The following is a 16,133-nucleotide window of genomic DNA, read 5'->3' on the forward strand; positions in this document are numbered from 1 at the left end:
CTACTGCTGGTGGCCGTGTTCTATCTTTTGCTCCTGACACAGCTTCCCAGCTCATGGACTAAGAGGACCATCTCTGTAGGAATGAGATCTCTGCTCCATCTGGCAATATTCAGCCACCAAGATCTCCAGCGTGGGTCACTCGCAAGGGAAGGGGAAGAGGCCTCCGTCCTAAACTTCTCTCCCACTTCTAACCTGTATATGGCTGTCATGGTTAATGTTCCTGTTTTGCCCATGGGGTCTACTGAACTGAAAAATAAGGTTACCCGTTAACTAAGTTCAATGACTAACTCATCTGCTTCGCCTTCATGTGACATTCTAATGGTCCAGAGAGTTGGGTGGTTGGGTTCCAGTTCTAAATGTTTCAGTGGGATCTGTGAAGTAGCTAATTTTAGATTGCCCAGGATAGTTGATGGTTCGATATCTCAGGGCATAAGGGGATCTTCAAGCCTAGCATGATTCAGCTTCTGCCCCTATCTTATTTTTATAGTAATGAATCACAAAATGCACTGTTGCTCATTCCAGTGGGATGCTATACCCCAGAATCTACACCTTCAATTATTTTGAGCCTTTGTCTGCCCTGTCAGAGGTGGACTGACTTTCTGATCCAGGGGACAGCACCTGTGCGCGTGATGCCCTCATGCTAAATGCCATCTAGCAACGTTCAGTTGGATCCCTTCATGTGACTCCTATTTATGTACCACCTCCCACCGCTATGTCTACCTATATTAGCATTAGCGCAACCCATCCCTTAAGTAAAACTGATGTTGAACCTCAGAGCCTTTGCGTGCTCAGCTGCAACATTGCAGAGATTAAAGCAAAGTTGAGACCTGAGGCATGGTTGGATCGCGTTAAGCAATTTCATATCGTTTTACAGCTAAATTTCTTTAGGATTCAAAATTCGACTATTTTGTCTTAACCACGATTACAACAATGAAAGGACTATTGAGGAACTTAAATTATGTATTTGACTCAAGTTCTGTCTCTCTGCATATGATAAGATATTTTTGTATTTTGTGCACTGAACATGTTTATCTACACTTCTCTGTCACTTATTTTCACTTAAACTGCGCCGTTGCATTTATGGATCAAATCTGTTTATTGGTATTTAACATACACAAACCATTTACAAAGCTCTGTATCAACCTCCAAATCGTTCGACTATCAATATATCATGGTGTCCCTTGCCACTCATGTTTGAAGGCGGCCCAGCAGAGCCACATCATTGATATAGGAAGACAACTTCCTCCCAATATCTGCCCTCCCTTAAGGACTATAATCGAAGCATACATAGTACGACAGTCCGAATCATAGCAGAGCTAGAAACGGGAAACAAACACAACATATCGCCGTCGCACTTAGCACCTTATGTTTTTGGAATTGTCTTTTGAAGAGTAAGAACAATGGATCTTTTAAAACGGAATTATTTCTTATCTATTAGTTGCTAATATAAGTATTTGATGCATTCTTTTTTTGTGTATACATCCTAGTTGTTTTTGAATGATTGCCCTTGGAACATTTATCGTAAGTAGAAGTAGCACATGTTTAGTAGGTTTAGCAGCTCACTGAAATCACTAATGTTGGTGAATGTGATAACTGACTCCGCAGCATTGCACTTGATTCCTGTGGGGCAGCATTGCTGAAAGTATAAGCAAAAGAAACGCAGTTGAATCAATTCCTGTGGTTTGTTCCTTTAACTGGATCTACCTTGCAGTGTGGAAATGGCTTTGGTTGACTTTGTGAGCAGTGTACTTTGTGCAAAAGTCTGTGGGAACATTGTATGTTCACATTTGGGCTTAAAAAGTGGCAAAAATAACCAGAACTCGCTGTGGGCTCAGTAATTTATTTTTCATCTCCCTGAATCTGATTGTTCCAATTTGCTATCTTTGGGCTACATACGAATGGTACATAGAACACTTTATCCTACGAATTATATTAACCTTGAAAATATTTTTCCGTGTCTTCTGGTGAAATTGTATTTTTCTCCTTCTTTAGGTTTCACTGCCTTACACATTGCTGTTATCCGCAAAGACTTGGAGATGGTGAAACTGCTGCTGGATTCAGGAGCTGACCTGAACAAACCGGTTAGTACGGAGGTCGATATTGCCGAAAGAGACCAGCAAAGTAAATCTAAAATGTGGTGAAATGTAGAGATACAATTCTGTTTGTTGGCTGCAAACGTATATTGGTTTAAGAATTCAGCTTCCAGGCCCAGTTATCTAGAAATACAAATCTTGATAGCTTTCTGAACTTGAGGAGTCTTTTGAACTACAACCCAAAGTGACAGGTTTTTTTTCCTTCACCTTGGAAGGTTGAAGATTGGTAACATGGTCATAAGCAGAATGGAAGCCAGAGGAAAATCAAAAGACCTCAGGCCTATCAAGAGGTGGCATCGGGCTCTTGGAACCTTTTCCAGAAAGCCATCTTTTCAAGATACTTTTCTTGGCCCTTAGTTGAATATTGTCTCCGTCTGTAGCAACCACAATGTTTTTTATAGGTAGATTTTGCATCAGTCAGCTGTTTTGATTAACTGTTATTACAACATTACAGGCCGCTCTGTTATAGCCAGGAAATAGAACATTAATACCCTCATTCTCAGTCTGGTTGGTTTTCAGTCTGCAAATCCGTCTAGAGAAGATAACTTTGCATTAGGGTGATTTTTCCAGCCAATGCAGTGTCTCAAGTAACAGTAGAGCAAAATTACGGTTTTGTTTTTAATGACCAGTAAAACAGTTTCTCCCCACTTTTATCCTTGTACTTCTGTAGGTACAACTGGAAAACATGAGCCCAGGGAAATGCCCCAGTTCCAAGCAGTTTGTTCCTCATTTGCATTGCCAAATCTGACCTACATAACACGCACTTTATTTTCATGTTTGGGGTAGCGCTCAGAAGGAGGCCTTACATGGTAGTCCATTTAGTATGGTCAAGCACTGACATATGTTTGTTGTAATCAAATGATTGCTAATCTAAAATACAAGTGTGTGAATTCCAGGGATACCTGTATTTATTATCTTGTAGCTGTTAACACCTTTGTGTCTTACTTGTTGACTTTGGTGGTGTTGGTTTACGAATTAAAGGTTGTATTGGATATTCTGTTTCTATCCTTTTCACTACCCCTACTTTGCTAACATTACTATGTTTTAACAAATGTATTTTCAAAAGAGTGTTGATTTGTTTGATGTTTATGTAAATTCCTTTTGCAAAACTAATACTAAGTAGAGTCATTTTAATATATATATAAATAGTTGATTGAACACAGCAAAAAAAGGTGCTCCTTCTGATCCAGAAGTCTTTAACCTTCATTTGCACTTCTTGATCTCTGATGTCTTCCTTAGGAACTGAGCTGTGGCAGAAGTCCCCTCCATTTGGCAGTGGAATCTCAGTGCCCTGAAGTGGTGGAATGTCTGTTGCGAGCTGGGGCAAACAAGGATGCCCAGATGTATGTTGGCTACACCCCTTTGTATAGTGCCATGTACCGGCAGGACAACAGCATTCTTCAGCTGCTGAGGCGTTATGGATCCAGAGAGCCTGAGTGGGACTCTGATGAGAGTTTGGACATGAGCAGTGATGTAAGTAGCAGAATTGAACTCTTCATGATGTTTTGGCATAATACCAATAATGTAAGGTTGATTAATATCAAGAAAATGGTTATCAAGCTAGAAGCAAAAGATGCTGCATATATACACGTCCTGTAAATGACTGCATCTTTTGCTGTGCAGCATTTCCCAATGCACATGTATGTAAACATGGGCAAATTATCATAATCGTGAAAAGGTGTGCTCTTACGTTCTTGTATAATGGTCTTTCTGGAGAAAACTGCATAGGATTATCTTTAACAACACATCAAAAAAGAATGCAAGCAAAAATTGCCTTTGTTAATGTGAAATTAGAAAACATACACAGAAAAGTTTATGTGCCTGCCTTTCATCAGTTAAGCCACAGAAAGTTAGAGAAAAATGGAATTTAGTACTGCCAGTTCAGAAAAGTAGACTGTAGAAACAAATTTAGCTCAGATTACCAAAGAGCCTCCGCACTTGTGGAGTGATCTCTGTAATGGGGAAACTACAGTTCAGAGATCCTGTCACGACTGCTGAACCTCTGCCCAGAGTGGGGAGGCTATTTGTGAATCCGGGCCAATCAACATTGTTCTTTAGTTGAATCCGGGCCACTCAACATTGTGCTATAGTTTTGCTTCTACTCTTCACCAACCACAGTGTTTCAAGTTCCAGGAGGTATGACCAGAAACATTCTCTCAAAGTAATAGAATGTGTTCGAAGCTCTCCGTGGTCGCCACTTACGCTTCACAAACTATCCCTAGATAGCTCACTTTATGACCACATGTTGGCAGGATGCAGTGCTTCTCTTCTTTGACACTTACCTTTAACATGTCCTTTCCTGTTGTTGTACAGTGACATTTGTTCTTTCACTTTCCTTCCTGAAAGGAGTGGGATTTTAAGTGGTCGCTTTTTACAGTTGCTCAAAACATAGCGTTGTTTTCCTCTGCATCAGGAAACCACTAAGTAAATATGGTCATTTGCAAGCTCATAAATTAGTCCGTCAGTTGATCATCAGTCTCAACCTGGCATGCTGATGGCAGTGGCCAACCTAAACACCACCTGCCTTTTAAACTGTAGGTCAGTTAGAATTTGTCCATTTTCCTTTACAAGTCATCAAGGGTGTCTGAGGAAATGTCTCTTGTTTTGTCATAGAAGGAATGGGGGTCGTAGGAGACTTGATTTTGTACCCAAAATAAATCTTTCATATTTGGGCAAAAATACTTTGTACTCCCTTAGATACCAGATTGATGTAGGAAGCTGGCCTGGTGTGTGGGGGGAACCTATGGTGTTAATACCTTATACCAGGTCCAGGTATCACCTATTAGTGAAGGGTAGTCAGTGGCTAGGAAGCCAGGCTCTCAAAAGGTAGCTGTCGATGAGCAGCCCAGGCTTATCCAGGAGACATGCAAAGCTTTTGCAACAACACTATAGTCATACATCACTTACACACATGAAAGAACCACACAGTGTTATAAAAATAAAGGTACTTTACTATAGTAACACAAATACCAAAATACAATATAGGCAATAGCCTAACTGGAGGTAAGTAAATACACTGTTATATGTACATTAGCAGTTAGGAATTGGCATAAGATGCAGTAGAAATCAGTGAAAGCAGTTGTAAGAACTGAAGGCCCTAGGGGAGCACCAAACCATATGCTAAAAGTGGATTGCGAAAGTTGTCGCCCCTTCCAAGGAAGTGGAATCTGTACAGGGGAGCTGGAGGAACTAGGAACCCCAAAAGGTAAGTACCAGAGTGCCCCGCAGCGACCAGGAGAAGAGGTAAGTACCTGGTTCTCCCCCAAACCCACGAAAAGGACTTCAGAAAAGGACTATGCAAGACCCAGACAAGACTGCAAGAAACCAAAGGTGGATCCTGGTAGAGGAAGACCTGTAAAGGAAGGGGACCAAGTCCAGCTCACGTCCAAGTGTCTGGTGGTGGCAGAAGCCACTACCCACCCATCTGTGGATGCAGGACCAGGTCGATGGTGGACGAAGACAGTCAGCAGTGTAGCACTGGAGCAACTGAAGAGTTCCTGAAGTGATGCAGTCGACGTCCCACGCTGGAAGAAGGGTTTCAGTCGGTCAACCACCAACAAGCCATGGCAATGGCAAAGGCCGCGGAAGAAGAAATGCAGAGCTGCCGGGGACCAGCAAGGTCCAGGAGGACTCTACCCACGGAGGGGAGTCCCAGGTGACCCTTAGCAGTGAGGAGAGCCACAAGAAGAATAGGCAGCCCCCACAGACGACGCACAGGCAGCAAGCACAGGAGTCCAGGTGAGGCCCACGCACCACACATAGAAATGAGTCCTACATAGCTGGAGAAGCACTTTGAGTGCTGAGTGTCCCAGGGGAGAGTGCGGGGGGCTGGGGCTACACGGAACCAGAAGATCCCTTGGAGGAGATGCCAACAAACCTTGGTAACGGCAAATGCGCAGTGCGCAGGTGTACTGTCTTGCTTGGAGAGGCAAGGACTTACCGTCTCCAAAGTTGGACAACTGGCAGAGAGGACCAAGGGGACCACTCCAGACAACCACCCGTGATGCAGGATCCACACATGGCTGAAGGAGAGGAGATCCACACAGCCGGTCGTCGTTGCAGTTGGTGCCTGCAGATGCAGGAGAGTGACTCCTTCACTCCAAGGGAGATTCTTTCTTTCTTCTGGTGCAGACTGAAGACTTGTCGCCCACAGAAGATGCACAGCCTGGAAAATGTTGCAGTTGCTGGAAGGAGCCGTGGAAGCAATGTTACAAGCAGAGTTGTCGCTGTAGATTGTCGATTCCTGGAGGGTCCAGTTGCAGTTCCAGTGGCTAGAAGGTGAAGTAAACGTTGCATAGGAATCCTGCTGGGATCACGCATATCTAATCTGAGGACCCAACCAAGAAGGAGACCCTAAATAGCCCAAGAAGGGTGATTGGTCACCTAGCAGGATGGCCACCTATCAGGAGGGGGCTGTGATGTCACTGCACTGCACTGGCCACTCAGATGCTCTCAGAGGCCTCTGCCCATCTTGGATGCCAGATATCAGAATCAAGTGGCTACTTAGAGGAGCTCTGGGCACCATCCCTGGGGTTATGATAGACAGGGGAGTAGTTACTCCCCTTTTCATTGTCCAGTATTGCACCAGAGCAGGGACTGGGGGTCCCTGGACTGGTGCAAACCGGGTTGTGCAAGGATGGCACCAAAGGTGCCCTTCAGAGCATACCAGTGTCTTGGGGAGGCTACCCCTCCCAAGCCATGTAACACCTGTTTCCAAAGGGAGAAGGTGTTGCCTCCCTCTCCAAAAGTAAATCCTTTGTTCTGCCTTCCTGGGCTTAAGCTGGTCAACAAGCAGGAGGGCATAAAACTGTTTGCAGGATGGCAGCAGCAGGGCATGCTCGGAAAAACCCTGCAAACTGGTAGTAGCAAAGCTGGGGGTCCTCTAAGGAGCCCCAAGAGTGCATGGAATCATACAACCAACACTGGCAACAGTATTGGGGTATGATTTCAACGTGTTTGATACCAGACATGTCCATGTTCGGAGTTACCATTATGTAGCTGGACACTGGTAAAATGGCTCCCATGCACTTACGAAGTCCAGGAAAATGAAGCTGGAGTGCGTAGGGGCACCTCTGCTCATGCAGGGGTGCCCTCACACACAGGTACCTGCACCCTGCCCTCTGGGCTTGGAAGGCCTACCATAGGGGTGACCTGAAGTGAGAGGGCATGCACATTTTCATGCAAGCTGCAGTAGCAGGCCTGCAGACACATTTTACATGGGCTTCCATGGGTGGCATAATACATGCTGCAGCCCATGGGGAACCCCTGGTGCCCCCAATGCCCTGGTTACCATATACTAGGGACTTATATGAGGGCACCAGTATGCCAGTTGTGGGGTGTGTGATGTCCCAAAACAACCAAATTTAGAGGGAGAGAGCACAGTCACTGGGGTCCTGGTTAGCAGAATCCCAGTGAACACAGTCAAAACACACTGACAGCAGGCAAAAAGTGGGGGTAACCATGCCAAAAAGAGGTTACTGCAACTGCGATCTATACTAGTCTGAGGATAGTTCTAACCCCCACCATCCCCCCCCCCCCCCCCCCCCCCCCTCTTTGAAGGATGGCCTATCTAAGGTTCTGAAACCAGTTAATTAGTACTGATAACTGTAGGTGGTGTAGATTCTAAGAATATAGAATCCCCATCCTGTCCACCTGTGATTCATCACAGTGGATTCAGCACCACCGCGACAAAATCAAACAAATACTTAAACTACTCCAAAAAGCCATTTTTAGAAGTCCATTTCCCTTTTCTCTGTCATGAAGGAATTAGAGGCAGGATAACCCACAGAAAACGGTGCCAGGCACTTCTGTTTTTGATGCCAGTCAAACAACAATTTCAGCAAGGTTCTCTCAAAAGTCTGGAGACTGTGAGCCACCATTAGCAGTTCACCCTCTGCCACTTTTATGGATGACTCAAAAGCTTGGCCGGACAAAGATAAAGGCGTATTGAAGGTCGTAGTTGTGACATTTACAAACAATTGCTATTCAAAAGGAATCCCAAAAATTGTAAAGACTATGCTTTTTTTTGGTAATTCTTAGCATTTCGAAATCATGACTACTATTGCATTAAAATGCAAACTACCAGCCCCCCCCCCCCCCCCCCTTGTGTCAGTTAAATCTAGGTGGGTCGCAAAAGTGCTGGTTTAAAAATTGGGTTGTGATTCTAAATAATTACATTTAACACTGATTTTCATTTAGACTGAAGGTATTTTCAACGTTCTAGACATGCCATTCAGTGGATAGTACTTATTTGGAAATCCCATTGATGAGTGTCTCCATGATGTAAAAACAATACTGATATATGGCTAGGTATTTTGGTGTCCTGCAAAGGAAACAATACTATTAATGTTTTAGACAAATTATTTTTTCATTATACAGAATTTAAAACCAATTCAGCATCATCCGAACACTCGTAAGCAAATGAAAAATGTAACATATAGGAAATCAAAATCGTGCTATCACGCTAACAAATCAGCGAATTGCTTAGAGCAGAATCCAGAGGAGTTCTTGAATTAAACCAGTAATGTTTGTCATTGTAACTATCCGTGTAAAAGTATAGGGTGTCCTTAGAAATATATTCTAAGCAGTTGGTAATACAAATATTAGTTTTGGTATTTTGTGTGAACTGTTTTTGATTCCTTGTTTCTAGGTTTTACATATGAACCTACATAAATATCTTCCGGAGACTCGTCCTAGGTATACATAGTTGTGTGACCAATTGATAGGGGAGCTGCAGCTATGAATAATTTAGTGAGGAATACGATTTCCCAGGGAAATGCCAGAGTTTTCATTGGGTGCTGCAGATTAGGACACAACATGGAGGGCTCAGGGGAAGGGTGGGTGGGTCTGCCCAAAGGAGGGCACATCCTAAAAAAGGTCACCAACCGAGGTGTTACCAGCTGTCTCCCATGCTTCCAGATAACTTCTTGTGGGAATGCCACCTCCAAATAGAAGACCCACGAGTGGCAAAAGCGGGGATTAGGGACAGTTTTTTGGCATGTTGTAACCCCTGCCTCATGCCCTCCAGGGCTGTATTCAGTAGGAGTAGGAGGGACCAGCAGGTGGAGCACTCGGTAACTAATACTTCACTCTGTTGTATCCTCTCACGAGTAAGCCCTGCCTCCCACGATGGTAGCCCATTATGCAAGGAGTGACCCATTGAAGTTGCACAGCTAGCTCATTGTGTGAACAAATTGGGGCACCCATAGCACCCTCTCAGATGAAAGCCTCAGCAGGCACAACGCCTCCATCACCGTTTTTGACAGGACGGTGCATCCCGCCATGGACAACAGAAGGGTTATCCAGAAAGGTACTTGAAAAAGTAGCGATTGTATGGCCTTACCAAGAGGCCTTACTGAGGATGCCCTCAAGAAGACTTGGCCAAGTGGCTTTTACAACCTGGGATCATCTGGAAATATTCGACCCTACATGCAGTAAGTAATTACCCTCTGGATTTTTTCTAACCTAAAAGCGAAATTGACAGCGGTGTCCCGTCTTGGTTCTAATGGCATTGAACAAAAAACAAATTAAAAGCGAGTGCCACTGATTGTCAGTGATCGTGGTAAAACTGAACCTAGGTGGAATTTGAGGGTGACCTTTGAGGAATGTGTCGGATACATTAGCCAGGTTTGACCTGGTCAAAATCTTTACAGCTTTAAGTTTCACTCCAACACAGGAATACATTTTTAAAGCCCCCAGGATGTCAAAGGAGACACCACGAGACTCGCATGGTTGATAGGCAGAGGCCAACCGGAGACTCCAGTTGCCATTGGACAGCTGGGCAGTTGTGGGAAAAGACCTCTTGTAGCTTGTGTCCCTGTAGCTTTAACATGATGTCAGCCTTATGACCCTTGGGGCCCTTCTTTTTCTTGGGTCTTAGCCAGCAGGTTCAGTCGTCATCTAATTTGCCACAGATCCAGGAGTGTTCTGAAGTGGGCAGCTGGAGATGCCACATTTATGTCAGGCATGAACTAGTGGGGTGAAATGACCCCTGGGGACAACCTAGTCGATGGTATAAAGGTTTGTCAGAACCGACCTTACCCACTTTTGGGCATTTTCAAGATGGCTGGAGTCTTCGCCACACTAATCTTGAGCTCTGAGGGCTGGTGGTGGTATGTGTGTTTGTGGGGGTGGGGTGTACTCTGTTAATCCTTGTGTCCTCCCTCATCTAATACTAAAATGCAGTTTTAGGCAAGTTCTGTACCCACAACAACCTCGGAGGCTGAAGCCTGGTAGTGCAAAAGCTACCAGACACTGAATAAGCAAATTGTTTTGGCATCCTGTTGCCCTTTGCTCTAAATGCTATATGTAAAACCTGTAGGGCTGTCAAACAGGCTTTGACACTGTCAACAAGAGGACCATGGTTATAGATGCCTGACTGGTTGAGTGGACAAAAGAATGGCCCTCTGCTAGTGTCAGCTAACATTTCCCTGTGGCAGAGTATGCCCCAAGTGTCTTATGAAAAACCCCACCAGACTGATCAAGCAGAATGTGACATTTAATCAGGATGTGACACTAATGCCAAAACAGCCCACCCTGCATATCCTGTCTGCTTCAGATGGGCCACCCCTGCCCTCATTCACTCATGCATGCTCAAATGCTAATTACTGGCTGCAAAAGTGGGAGAGCAAATGCAAATTTACCTCCGAGGCACTTGTGCAGGGCAAAGGTACTTTCTAAAAGTTAATTTTCCATAATATTTAAAAAAAAATCTGACTTAACCACTGAATGGATTTTAATAGCTATTACATAGTTGAATTGTTTTTTCGAGCTAGTCTCATTCAAGAGATACAGTAATAGTGCTGACCACTGTAAGGACGTAGTTACCTTTAAACTTTTAAACATTTTACTTTTAAGCACCATGCATCCTCCCTTATGGGCAATAAGGCCTACTTGTGGGTGTCGTATAAGTATTTAAAAACAAGGTTTAGGCCTGTCAACGGACTATTTTGAGAAGTTGAATTTTCAGTTTTAAAACTACATAACAATACTTCACTGGAGACATGCTTTAGAGTAACCCAAGAAGATAATAGATGGAGTGCTGAAACTTTCCAAACACTCATGAGGGGTGATAGCTGTGAACCGGTCCCAGCATGCTTGATTCCGCTTCAGGGAAGACCTGACCAGGCAGTTTGGGCTGGACTCTTCGCCCGTGAAGCAGGGTCAAGAATAGTGTGCATATTGCTGGGTCTAGGCTGGGGTGACATGGATGAGCAAAAAAAGGATGGAATTAACCCACATCTGTGACTAGGGGAGTGAATGTGTGATTTGTTCTGCATTCTGTCCATTCTCTGTTCGTTTTGCATTTGCCGCCCTAAGTGGGAAATGTAGGCTCCGACGCGGGTCCCATGTTCGCTGTGCCACCAGATTCAAGCTAGCCTGGCTGGTGAGGCATGAAACTCCGAAACCGGTCCCAGTATGCTTGTTTCTGGTCCAGGGAGGACCTGGCCTGGCAGTTCGGGCTGGACTGTTCCAATGAGGAGCAGGGTCAAGGCTGATTTGCATATGGCTGGGGCCAAACTGGAGTGGCATGATGAGCAAAAGAAACTGATGGATTAAACCCAGATCTGTGACTGGGTGGGTGTGAATGTGTGATTTGTTTCACATTCTGTCCATCATCTGTCCTTTTTGATGTGCTTTAGAGTACCACTGCAGTGGATGGTACGAGTGCCGCAGTCCTCTAGAAGCATTTAATTTACAGGTTCTGGGTGCACATGGTACTACTTATTTGGATTTTATAAGCACATTACATAAACCAATCAGGTGTATACTAATTTTGCCATGTTGAAAAGAGGAGCCACTGGTTAGCAGGGGTGAAGTGTAAAATATTGTTCACCAATCAGGCAAAACAATCTGGGGTGTCCCTGCAGAAAGGGCAAATTCCCATCATACATATGGGAAGGACTTCTAGTATAGCAGCAGTCTTGAGCTTGAAAAAATATGGTATCTTTCAACAAGCAGTACAGTTTCCCAAACTACTTAAAAAGGTAATGGTCGAAGTTGCAAGTGCAAAATTCTGAGATGATTTTATACAGTTCAGATAGTCTAATTACTTACAAAAAATATTAAAATATTTTTATTCAACATCATTTACACCAGTTGATGCAAAGGCCCATTCTTAGCCTCAAAGTTAGTACATTGAAAACGTATGGCAAAAGAGCACAAACAGGTTGTTTGTCACTAGTGATAGTTTACATCGCAGCCCGTATTCAAGCAGTAAAAGTACCTCAGCTTAGTTTAAATATCCATCACAAGGTCGAAATTAAAGCAGTGGTGGAGCTAGCTCTAATTCTGAGCTCCAGATTGACAGACTAAATTGCCTTTGCTTCCTAAATACCTTAGCCCAGGAATTCATATGAATAGCGAAAGGAAGTTTTGTTTTGTATGTTATTTACCTATTTCTTAACCTCCTTCTTGTTTTTTTTTTTTTTGTTTTTTTTAAACTTCAGGAGGAGGAGCAGGATACAACCTATGACGACTTTGTGATTAACAGTATTCAGTGTAAGAACTGAGCCGATCATTAACGGACAACAAAGAACAAGAGTGATGAAGGTGTGCGTTCTCTAAGCTGTGCTGGTCACCGTCTCCTCGTACACAGCGATGGATTGGATGTGGCTTCCTAATCTGAGATGAGGCAGATGAGGGAAGTAATCCTTTGCAGCAACAAATAAGTGGAGTCAGCAGTTGGTGACTTAGATTTGTGGTTGACAAAGGGAGCATCCTATGCTATTTGGATGCAATTTCCTAAGCGGCCTCAGTCCAAGCATTTTCTTTTTTTTTTCTTGAAACCACCTGACTCGCAGCAGCGCCATACCAACCCATTTAATACATCTTTAATTGCCCTATACTTTTGGACTGTTTTCTTACCACTCTACAGAGAAGAACACTTAAGACCAGTACCATTTAGAGAAAGGTGCCTTTCACACACGTTTGCCCTGTGCTACTAAGAGCTGCCTGTCTACAGACTTTATCAACATGGCTAGCAATATCTTTGCCTGCTGCTGACTGCCTGCATTACAGACATTCTCCATAGACTCACGTAATGTAGCAGATTGCTTTGAAGTAGTTTACAGAATTGTGTGTTTAGTATTTATGGGCTGTAGATATCCTGCTCGAGGCCGCCTGTAGCACACAGCTGTTAGGATGATTTTTTTGGAGCTAAAGGCACTTGCTTGTTTATTGTTACAACAATGGTGTGAGCACTTTGATGACAGAGGCCTCTGGATCTGAAGTCTTCAGGCTGCTGAATACATGGCATGCATTCGCTCCACCTGAGCTTGACTGTATAGGATAAAAGTATGTTGTGATAGTGACAGAGGACGTGAGCCTGGATACTAGTCTGGATACTAAAAAGTGTTAGTGTAACACAGACATTAGAAGTTCCCAGAATAACTGCAGCTGCCAGTGCTGCACAGTGTGAGCAACTGAAAGGAGTCCTGCAATTCATGAAAATGCTTTTTTTCCTTTTTTTTTTTTTTTGTTTAAGCTGGATAAAGGAATGCCTCTATGAAAAACAAAATGTAATGTTCTACCAAGAGGTCCAAAGAATGTGCCCATGGAAGATGTCAGTGTTGCACCATTAGAGAGACTGAGACTGAGTTGTAAAGTTGTGTAGTGTTACACAATAGACCCTGGAATATCTGACAGTACATGTAATGTACTAATAGATAAGAAATTAATACCTGGAATAGCAGTATACTAGAGTCAGCTGAGTAACTGGAGAAAGAAGTAACTCTTGAAGTAATGGTCACACAATTATTGGTTAACAAAAGCAAGGTTTTGTGTGCTTGTCATGATTAATTGCATGTATTTGTATTTGGAAGTAATTCAGCAATGTGTTTATCTTGCAACACCGTGTATATTTAATTTGACAACATCTTGATAGGATTGTACAATGTGGTGCCCAAGAGGCTTTAAAAATGATGGCATCTTTTTCCTCCAAAAATGGCCATGTGTATATCTTTCTGAAGCAGTTTGTCCTGAGCTGAAAGTTGACTCTCACCTTATTTTGCAGAAAGTTTTATTGCATAGATATTTTAACATATATGATGATGTTGAACAGACCTACTTAGGAATTGCACAGATATTCTCTTTCAGAAACTGTAACAATTTTTTAAGGTGCATGTCACGTGATCCATGTCTCCACCTTCAAAAGTTACTCAGACTTCAATTCTTCTTATTATCTTGTCAATAAAGAGTATGTTTCATCTCTAAAATCTGTTGTGCCCTGCTGTTAGCATTGCTAGGCATCCTAGGCAGGCTCCCAAGTGCCCCAATGCAGCACCAATCACCAGTAAGATTAATGTTACGTGCTTCCTGTTGCAAGCTTAATCCGAACTCTTTCTGTTCTAACTTTCTGGAATGGTGGTTGAAGCTGATTAATTGTGAAGGCAAAAAGGTGTTCTCTTCGAGCATCTTGTGTAGTGTGCAAAAGAAAAGCCTAGATCATCTGGAAATGATGCACCATTTATCAGACTTTTCAAGATGTTCAGGGTGGAACCAGGTGCATTTTGAACTCTGATTTGGTTGCCTGTGTTATGGGAACAACACAGAATATTTGAGCTTCTGGGGCAGTGATAGTAACAAACATAGTGGGCAGCAGCAATCTTTGTCTTCACCTGGCACTACACCAAAACTTCTTCAGTTTGCCCTTGTAGGAACATAACTGTACAGGGACCATGAGTGTACCACTTTCTCAGTCACATTGGTTTCTTTCACTTTCACAGATGGGTCATACAAAATATCCAACTTCTGTATTTCGAGTCCTTTCATGATGCTCCTCAACACATCCATCCTGTTCTTACAGAGGTCTCCATGTATCTTTACCCTATCCTCTTCAAAGAAAGGTTGATGCTTCTCGCCAATGTTGCAGTCAATCTGGCGCCAGAAGTGGAGCTTGAACAAGGATTCTTTTCCCATTGCATCCTGGGTCCCCAAGAAGGGGGGAGCCTAAGACTCATGTTAGACCTTACTGTGTTCATCTGGAAGGAGAAATTCAAACTGTTGTCTCCTACTTGATGGCTTGGACCACAAGGACAGGATGATGTCCTTGGACTTGCAGGATGCATACTTGAATGTACCTGTCCTGCAGTCCCACAGGAAATGTCTATGTTTTGGGGGTGGATTCCACTGACCACCAATTTGTGGACCTTAACTTTGGTTTTACATTGGCCCTCCGGATCTTCAAGAAAGCCATGTGGATGGTTGCACCCCATCTTGACAGCTCAGGAAAGCATGTGTTCCATGCTTCGATGATTGGCTGTTGAAGGCAAGCTAACCTCAGGTGTTGGACATCCTGCAGAGCACAGTGGCTCTCTTGTTCAGCGTGAGGGTTCTTCGTCACCCTATCAAAGTATCACCTTCAGTTCTTGCAGAGGCTGGACTTGATTGGGGTCCATCTTGGAAAAGGGGATTTTGGACCATTTCACAATGTCAGTTATTCAGGCTATTATAGTGATCTTTCAAGTTGAGAGCTCTTCTTCCTGCATCAAACGTTTTGCAGCTGCTGGGCCTGCTAACCTCCTGTCCTCTTTTGGTGCCCTTTGTTTAGTGGCTCTAAATTTGAACTTTTGCCTTCAGAGAGCTATGCGCAAGGGGTGCTTTTTGGACAATATCTACATCTCCAAGCCTCTCAGAATCTGCATTTGTGAATAGCAGGCACTTTTGCATTCCTTTGCCAGTTTTTACTTAATTCCTTGGCTGGGTGGCCACCCAGTCCTAAGTAGAGGTTCAGAGTCTGTGTCCCACTGGAGCAGTACTCTCTCAAAACTCTGTTAGACCTTTCTGCTGTTAAGCTCGCCCTGAAGTAATTTCTGCTGCAGGCCAGGGACAGGTAAAGGCAGGCACCTACTGACAGCACATAAGGGTGGTGTGGGCTTCCTTGTTCTCCAGAAACACAAAGGTTATGCCTCTGACTAGTGCCTAGAAAGATTTCAGTGTTGACAAGTCATCTGGTAGATCACTTCAACATCGGGGCAGATTAGCTCAGCAGAGACCATCTTGACAACCAAAAATAGAGTCTCCATCTGGAGATAATTTAGA

General features: G+C 43.7%; 1 protein-coding gene across 2 annotated transcripts in view; it reads left to right on the plus strand.

Annotated features, from left to right (window-relative positions):
• The window catches only part of NFKBIB (NFKB inhibitor beta), a 63,439-nt gene extending 49,131 nt beyond the window's left edge, over positions 1–14,308 (plus strand). For both annotated transcript variants that reach the window (XM_069206902.1, XM_069206901.1), the window contains exons 4-6: positions 1,993–2,081; positions 3,333–3,566; positions 12,542–14,308. In XM_069206902.1, coding sequence (XP_069063003.1) covers positions 1,993–2,081; positions 3,333–3,566; positions 12,542–12,604 — 386 coding nt within the window. In that variant the 3' untranslated portion in view covers positions 12,605–14,308. The remainder of the gene's footprint in view (positions 1–1,992; positions 2,082–3,332; positions 3,567–12,541) is intronic.
• Positions 14,309–16,133: the final 1,825 nt, after the last annotated feature.

The sequence above is a fragment of the Pleurodeles waltl genome, chromosome 9 (assembly GCF_031143425.1).
Source record: "Pleurodeles waltl isolate 20211129_DDA chromosome 9, aPleWal1.hap1.20221129, whole genome shotgun sequence".
Taxonomy (NCBI): domain Eukaryota; kingdom Metazoa; phylum Chordata; class Amphibia; order Caudata; family Salamandridae; genus Pleurodeles; species Pleurodeles waltl.